The sequence below is a fragment of the Populus trichocarpa genome, chromosome 1 (assembly GCF_000002775.5).
Source record: "Populus trichocarpa isolate Nisqually-1 chromosome 1, P.trichocarpa_v4.1, whole genome shotgun sequence".
Taxonomy (NCBI): Eukaryota; Viridiplantae; Streptophyta; class Magnoliopsida; order Malpighiales; family Salicaceae; genus Populus; species Populus trichocarpa.
Genome location: NC_037285.2, coordinates 33,111,548 through 33,120,658, shown reverse-complemented (window position 1 = coordinate 33,120,658; position 9,111 = coordinate 33,111,548). Strand labels below are relative to the sequence as shown.

General features: G+C 32.8%; 1 protein-coding gene across 1 annotated transcript; it reads left to right on the top strand.

The window, feature by feature from the left end:
• Positions 1–4,612: 4,612 nt before the first annotated feature.
• Positions 4,613–6,839, top strand: LOC7495830 (pentatricopeptide repeat-containing protein At4g14050, mitochondrial). The gene has a single exon (XM_002298635.4). It carries the CDS (start codon positions 4,778–4,780, stop codon positions 6,680–6,682), a length of 1,905 nt encoding a protein of 634 aa, XP_002298671.2. The 5' UTR covers positions 4,613–4,777; the 3' UTR covers positions 6,683–6,839.
• Positions 6,840–9,111: the final 2,272 nt, after the last annotated feature.

Below are 9,111 nucleotides of genomic sequence, written 5' to 3'. Positions count from 1 at the left end.
TCTGAACCACTCAGGTAAATGATTCACGATTTTTATTCTCTTGTCATATATTTTCAGAGCATTTATTACATAAAAACTAAGAGCAAATATGCTTGTTCTTAGAATTTAATGCTTATTTCTTCATTTATTATAACTTTTTACTATAAAGTTACTGACTTAATCATCTAAGGGTCTCTAAAACCCATAAAAAAAACTATTTTGCAGGAACTCAGACTTCCGCCACCAATCCTTTGCTCTTCCAGTTCCTAGAAATGGAATACTTACGTGAACGTGTGATCATCCACTATCCAAACATTCAAACCCTCATTTCCTAAGGAGTAGGTCTCAAAAGTTTCAAAAACTTCTCAATCAAGTGTTTTAGTGTTCATCAGTATATCTATCAATTTTTCCTTAAATTGTCATCATTTTAGCACATTAAATATGCATATTAGATATAAACTATTAAGAAAAATTGATAAAAAGGACACTGTTGAGAAATGTAGAAAATATTTGGGATCTAATCAATAAAATTTATAGATTTGAGTTGCAATTGAGCATAAATATATAAAATTAAGATTAAATTGAGTTTTTCTCTTCATATTTGAGCTGTTGTTCTACTTAACAGAGGGAAAGGCCATTTTTATCAAATTTGTGCTTTTAGATTCTTGAGATTGCATTAAGTAGGAGACTTTGGGTTTGTTTAAAAGAGAAAAATCCAGAGAGGAGGTAACAGAGTCGATTACTTTTTTCCTTTTGCTTCTTAACGTTGATGAAAGCGTTAAGATGATTGATCAATGTTGGTGCTGCGACGTGTTCGTTGATGTAGAGGGTTAAGACTCAGACAAAATTCTGAGAATAAGAGTAGGGGAAGCTATTGAAAAAGCTACAGAGAAAGTGAGTTTAATGACTGCGTGTTTGATTGTTATTTTTCTTAGGGGGTTTGAATATAAATGTCAATGGAAGATTATCAACAATATATATATTTATTTTGTTGCATGTTATTCGTTCTAGCCATGAAGTTGCTCAAATATATTAGTTCGAGCCACGAAGCTGCTCAAAGAGGTTGTGGGGGTTAGTGTTAAGACTGATATAAGAGCTGGATTCAAGCTGCATTATAGAATTCTAACAATTCTTTTTTTTCCTTGCAAACTCGATTACTGTCAATGGAAAATGCAGGACAAAATATACATTGCTAGTTTTTGTTTTTCATGAAGTCGAAAAGCTTGAAAGATCGCTCTGCTTGACTCGGCACTTTTCGACTTCAGCTGTGTCCTGTATTCCTTTCCTCGCATGCTGCTGGTGTGTGTTGACAATGTTTTTCCTAAAAAAACTTCGATGAATTCTGTGCTCATTGTCACATGTCTCTTGACTTTTTAGCTACTCTACATTTTGTTGTCCTTAGCCCTTCTGAAACCACAACATCTATTTGTTAGATGTGTGTATTGAAATTCTGTTTCTTTAATTTCTTCTTCTATTATTGCATCTTCCCAATGCAGGTTTGCTTTCCAGGTTTATTAATGGTGTGGATTACTCTTCCTTCTAGCGGTAACGCGTAGAGCTGCTATGATAACGATCAGCTCTCTCGCTTTGTCATCTTGCTCATCCAAAACCTGCACTCTCTTTCTGGGTCTGCATTTCGTTTTAAATGGAGTTTATTTGTATTTTATTCATCTATAACTTGTTGATTTGATGTTTATGAGTTTTGAAGCATGGGCACATGGTAAAATCAAGAGTGAGCAGAGAAAGGAGAAGGAGCAATCAGGGAGGGAGAGAGAGGGCATGTTTTGGGGTAAGCAAGGGGGATAAAGATAGCCCTGTAAAATGACAGATCCTTAACACATGTTGGTAACGCCCTGGAAATGATAGTATTTTTCATCCTTGACCTTGCTTGCTTGAACAAATATGTGTTATTTTGATTCAAATTGTGACGAACATGAAAACAAACAAGTGTGTCTGATGCTCACATTAAAAGATAAACAATGAAAAAAAAAAGAGTTCCTTTTATATATATATATATATAAGGAACTCTTTTTTTTTTCTTTTGTTCTTACCAATACCGCCTTGCACGCAGCATAGCTCGACAACGACGTTGTTACATAGTCTTGGTATCTATTTTTAAAGTTCTTTCTCAAATAAAATCTTAAGCTTTTTATAGAGCCATTCACTTTGAAAACCTATAAAAACATAAGATCATCTCATCACCAAATACTAGAGCAAATAATCTTTTTTCAAGAAAGAAAATAATCAAGGAGTTGCAAGGTTTCAAAAGCAAATTGTTTTAAACTCACATCGAAACAATTTTTATTTTCAAAATGCAAGATCTAGATTTCAAGATTTATTTTAGACCTATATTCCTTCACCAAACTGAAAAGAAGAGAAATGAGAGAATGGTCTCTTAAAACCATTATTTATCTAAGTCGTTGATAGAGTACACTTAGAGACAATGACCACAGTTTTAAAACTTGAACCTAAAACTTGACTTGACTTGATAGGTTTACCTGTGACTCGGGTGATTTGAGATTTAGATTAGATCGAGTTTTAACAAAAATATAATAGAATTGATCTAGTATGACCCGATCAGAAACTTGAGCTTACAATTGACTTGATCAAACCTGAGCGACATCGAGTCAACCCGAAACTTGAGTAACCCGGCATAATCCGGGTGAGACCCAATTTTTTTTTTTTTACATTCTTTTAATAAACCCAAAAAACTATATAATTAATTTATGAATACTTAGCCTCACATGTTTTTTTATAGCCTACATCCACATGAATTATTTCTTAACTTTTCGATGTTATATATATATAATGTTTCTTAATTTTTTGATGTGAGATAGCTATATATATAGTTTACATCTACATGTAATGTTTTTTAACTTTTCGATGTGGGATAATTATATATAGTTTTTTATTCATATGGATTGTTTCTTAACTTTTCTATGTAGAATATTAAAACCTCAAACAATGTTTTTAAAAAATTCTCCTAAGTTGACCTAGGTCAACCTATGTGATTCGGCTCCTTGACCAAGTCAACGCCCGAAACAAGTTTAATAACTATGAGTTAGGTATTAGATAAGCATTTTGACAATCATACTTTGATCAATACCAAAAACAAATATCTCACTAGATTGAGGAGTAATGCTATGTTGCAAACCGACTCAATTTTTTTTTATGTAAAAAAAAAGTTGTTAAGGTAATGTACGCATTCCTAAAAAAGCAAAAAAAAAAAATTAAGACTAAGATCATTTACTTGACTTGGTTTAATAAACTTGACTAATTTAAATAATACAAATAATAAATACAACGACAATAAATAAACTTACAAAAAAAAATTAACAGGGTAAAAAGGTCAAAAGAACCCAACATGAGTCCATCCGAATTAGCATGTCAAATATGTGACCCGATCGTGATATTGGGGTAACCTTGTCGAAAACAAATATAATATAACTAAGAAGTTTAATTATCAAACAATTTAATGTTGAAGAAAAAAATTAAAAAAAAAACTAATTAAAAAAGCAACGAAAAAAAAAGATCTGAGTCAACCCGGGTTAATCTCACGACCATGAGCACTAGATTGTGATAACCTCATAGAAAGGAAAAAAAACTATGGAGACTGATTCCTAATAAATCAAATATTGAAAGATAAAATTAAAAATAAATCAATTTTTAAAAAGGAAATTAGAAAAATACCAAAATCAACCCGTGTTAATTTTTAAAACTTGTGCCCTAATCATGAGCCAAAGATTAACTCCATAGAAGACAAACTCTAAAAATAACAAAGTAAAATTATAAATATTGAGTGATGGAATTGAAAGATAATATAGTAAGAAAAGGATCCAAAACATAATAAATAGTAATAAAAAGAATGTGAATTAAATTTGATATAAAAATAATTTGAAATTAAATGTAGAGGGGTGAAATTGAAAACAAAATTCAATTAGGAAAAAGAAAAAAAAACCACAAACAACAATCAAAAGAATGAAGACCAAATTTGATATAAAAATTAAATGAAACCAAATGATAAGGGATGAAATTGAAAAAAAAATCAATAAAAAAAGATAAAATAAATAAAATAAATAATAATCAAAAGAATAAAGATCAAATTTGATACAAAAAATAAATGAAAGTATAACTTTATATTTTGGCAAAGAGAAAAGAGAGAAATGAATGCAGAAAAGTAAGAAGTTCATTGAAACTCAATCACTATGTCGTCGTGTACACGCGACATACTATTATAAAGATCACGGTAAGATGTTTTCAACACAGCCATGTAAGGCGGTATTTAGAAGTAGGACGATGTCTCAAGAGCCGACTAAAAAGAGTGGGCGTTGCCTACTCGCTATTAAATACAATACACATGCTAATTATTATTATTTTAAAATATATTTAGATTTATTAAAACATCAAATCAACTTTTAGTCAATTTGATAACTATTAAAAAGCCTTGGTTGAAAAAGAAAAAACCCTAAATACTAGTTTGAGAAATTATGCTTTTAAATATAATTTAGTTAATATACGTTCCTTTTTAAGAAAAAAACATATTATTCTCAATAGTGTGTGTGTGTGTGTGTGTGTGTGTGTGTGTGTGTGTGTTGGTTGAAAGAGTAAAATGTAATTATACTATCGCGATATGAATAATTTTTTAATCTTAATTTTAATATCAGGTTTGGCTCTTGCTTTCATTTCCTCACCTGATGCATCTCAGCAGCATCTAATAACATGAATCTTCTGCAAGGTCAAATTGACAAGAGAGAGAGAGAGATTGATTAAGTCTTCCACACAAGATAGTGAACAGACAATGTTACCATCAAACTTCTTAAGGTTGTTGGATTCACAGAGCAAACTCTATTTGGGTTGCCAGGACTTGTCCACGCTAATCCCCTCCTATCTTCACCGCCTCAAACTCTGCACCAAACACCAAGCCCCATTAAATGCCAAAAAACTCCATGCCCAGATCGTTAAAAGTGGCCTAAACCAATGCCAACCCTTACCCAACACGCTCTTGGATGCATATGGCAAATGTAATCTGCTTCAAGATGCACATTACCTGTTCGACGAAATGCCTCAAAGGGACCATGTCTCCTGGGCCTCGATTCTCACTGCATACAATCAAGCAAAGCTCCCCAACAAGACTCTATCTATTTTCCATTATATGTTCACTACTGATAGGCTTCAACCGGACCATTTTGTGTATGCCACTCTCCTTAAGGCGTGCGCTAGCTTATGCTCTTTAAGGCTAGGCAAACAAGTGCATGCTCGCTTTGTTTTATCCCCTTTTGTTGATGATGATGTTGTTAAATCATCTTTGGTTGATATGTATGCAAAATGTGGATTGCCAAGTATTGCGCGTAGTGTATTTGACTCAATTTTGGTGAAAACTTCAGTTTCTTGGACCGCAATGTTATCTGGGTATGCTAGGAGTGGGTTAAAAGATGAGGCTATGGAGTTATTTTTGAGGACTCCAGTAAGGAATTTGTATTCTTGGACTGCTTTGATATCTGGATTGGTGCAGAGTGGATATTGTATTGATGGTTGTTATATGTTTATTGAAATGAGAAGAGAAGGGGTTGATATAGTAGACCCATTAGTCCTTTCAAGTGTAGTTGGTGCTTGTGCTAATTTAGCAGTTTTGGGACTTGGAAAGCAAATTCATGGCCTAGTTATTGGTTCTGGCTATGAATCTTGCTTGTTTATAAGCAATGCACTTGTGGACATGTATGCAAAATGCAGTGATATTTTAGCAGCCAGGAATGTTTTTAATAGAATGCTTCATAGAGATGTTGTCTCGTGGACTTCTATAATAGTTGGGGCAGCTCAGCATGGAAGAGCCAAGGAAGCATTGGATTTATATGATCAAATGGTTTTAGCTGAAATAAAACCAAATGAAGTGACCTTTGTTGGATTGATCTATGCTTGCAGCCATGCTGGGTTAGTTAGCAAGGGCCGAAAACTTTTTAAGGCGATGATTGAGGATTATAGGATTAGTCCCTCCTTGCAACTCTTCACATGCTTCTTGGACCTTCTTAGTCGATCTGGGCACCTCAACGAGGCTGAGGATCTGATTAAAACAATGCCGCATAAGCCTGATGAACCTACATGGGCAGCTTTATTAAGCGCTTGCAAACACCATGGAAATACTGAAATGGGAGTGAGGATTGCTGATCGTCTACTGAGCTTGAATATGCATGAGCCTTCAACCTATGTACTGTTATCTAATGTTTATGCAGGTGCTGGTAAGTGGGAACAGATGTCAAGAGTTAGAAAGTTGATGACAGATATGGAAGTTAAGAGGAAGCCTGGTTATAGTTCCATTGACCTTGGAAAGGAAAGCCAAGTATTTCATGCTGGGGAAACATGTCATCCCATGAAGGATGAAATATTTGGTTTGCTTAAAGAATTAGATGCAGAGATGAGGAAAAGGGGTTATATACCTGATACTAGCTATGTTTTACATGACATGGAAGAGCAAGAGAAAGAGCGGGAGCTTTTCTGGCATAGTGAGAGATGGGCTGTAGCTTATGGACTGCTTAAGGCTGTTCCAGGAACAGTTATACGGATTGTGAAAAATCTTCGTATTTGTGGAGATTGCCATACCTTTCTCAAACTCACTAGTAGCATTGTGCATAAAGAAATTATTGTCCGAGATGCCACAAGGTATCATCATTTTAAAGATGGAAGATGTTCATGCAATGATTTTTGGTGATTATGATTCAAAAATAGCCCTTGAAGGTGCAGTGGTTATAGCAAGAAGGCTTTGAGACATAAAAACTACTATCTTGAATTAATTGCTCTCATGTTTGGTTTAACGTAAACAAAAAGTTTGTAGAAAAAAATAGAAAGAGAAAATAATTGTTTTCTAATTGATTTGTATCAATATTAAAATGATATTTATATATAAAAAAAAAATACCTTTGTAGACCAATTACCTCTACAAACCAATATGTAATTACCTCTATACAAACTAATATGCATATGGAATTTAAAATGCAACTTTTCAATCAAATTAATTGAATACCTTGGCAGCAGAAGGTGTAATGTATAATTAATTAATTTTAAAAATAAAAATTATTTATTTTTTTATAATCTCAAGAAACACGCTTATATATTTCTCAATTTATAAATTACATCAAAACCTCCTCGGAATGAAGTTCTCTTTGTTTAATATTCAAAGCTCAAATTAATTCAAAATGGCCTTGTTATCAGCTTCTTTTCCTTCATTTTTACTTCCATCTACCTCCTTTGAACTCTCTTTTTTCCAATGTATTTCTCGCATCTGTAGTTTCAGCTTCAACTGCCTAATAGTGTCTGTTGTCCCAAGGACACGCATTCATACTTTTTAGAATTATCAGGTCCGTCCTTCATTCGCTTCTCTAGACGAAATGGGTTCATGATCAAGAAATTGCTGACATCTGCTCTTCTGCGCTCTTTTCTGCTGTATAGAAGCTATCCAGCATTTGCAAGATCACATGTTGCCTTGAGATTGTGCAGCTGACCTGATTTAGAAGACAGATGCAAGATCACATGTTGCCCTGAGATTGTGCAGCTGACCTGATTTAGAAGACAGATGCAAGATCACATGTTGCCCTGAGCTTGTGCAGCTGACTTGATTTATAAGACAGATGGAAGATAGATGCAAGATCACATGTTGCCTTGATATTGTCTTTGTTTAAATAATATATAAAAAAGAAGTTATGTTGTCGTCTCAGGTAGAAATAACTCGGAGAAAGAGATAAATTTGGGCTTTTATTTTTATCTCGGGATAATTTTTAACCAATTTTCTTTCTGAAAACTAGGGATTTGGCCCATAATACAAAACTAAAGACCAACAGAGCCCAGCCCATATTCACGAGACTGGCAGATACTCAAGAGTCCATGATTGGCTTGTATGAGAATTACCTCAAATGACTTTTGCAAGAACAGCTAATTATTCATCAAGATTTTATATGCAAGAATTTACTAAATCCCATGTTTCTTCTGTCCCTCTACAAACACCCTTCTTAGACCTTTTTTTGACATTTTTATTACAAACAAAAATGAGTTTTCGTCAAACAAAGCCTAAAAAATAATAAGAAAATAAAAAATAAAAAAAATACTTTCTTTTTCTCTTGAATATGGCCAAAAATCCTTAAAATTATTTGAGAATTTTTTTAAAAAAAATCTAAAATACTTTGGCATTTAAAAAAAATATTTCATAGATTTTACAACAAGTTTGTAAAAATTCAAATGATTTTGGCCTATATTTCAAAAATATTAAAAATATATTTTTGGCAAGAAGAATATATTATTCACTTGTAATATAAGGATAAAAAACTCTTAAAGGGGTTAATATCCAAAATATTATTAAGGATAATAATTTATTATTATTCATTTTAATATGAGGATAAAAAAACATGTATGAGGTTAATATAAAAAAATATTATTGAAAATAATACAATTCATTCACTCATAATATAAGGATAAAAAAACTACAAGAAATTTTACCTGAAATATTTTTTGGAATGACACGATAGCTAAAAATTTCAATTTCACAAAAAAAAAAGCCTTAATAATAATTGAGGACATTTTATCGTTTTAGACCAAATCCTTAACTTAGAAAATCAGGGTTTGTTCATTGTAGCAAATCTATCATAGTAGACTGATATAAAAAGAAACATCATCAGACCATAGCAAATAAAAAGAAAAAAACAATGCAGCCTACCTTAGGTAGAGTGTACTAGGGGTGTACTAGGGGTGCTAATACCTTCCATTTACGTAACCACTCATTTGCCTAGAATCTCTAAAAGACCAGTTAGGGTTTTTAGTAACCATAATAATAGGTGACGACTCCTTTATCCTACTAAAGACCATTCCAAAACACCGTTCGAGAAGTGTCATCACGACATCGCGCCCTAGCAAGGAGGGTGCGACAAAATAAAGCATTTGTTCTCATATTCTTAGATATGAGTGATACCTAAAACTAATATGTATGTACTTGTTAGATGACATGTTCACTAAACTAACCCGCATAAGAATTCTATATGAAGAGATCACTTGTGTTTATGGAAAGGCTCACGTGACAGTTGTGTAAATAATCATTAGATTTGAAATCACTAAGTTATCTTATAAAGAGAATGTTATGTTTTGATCCAGCTA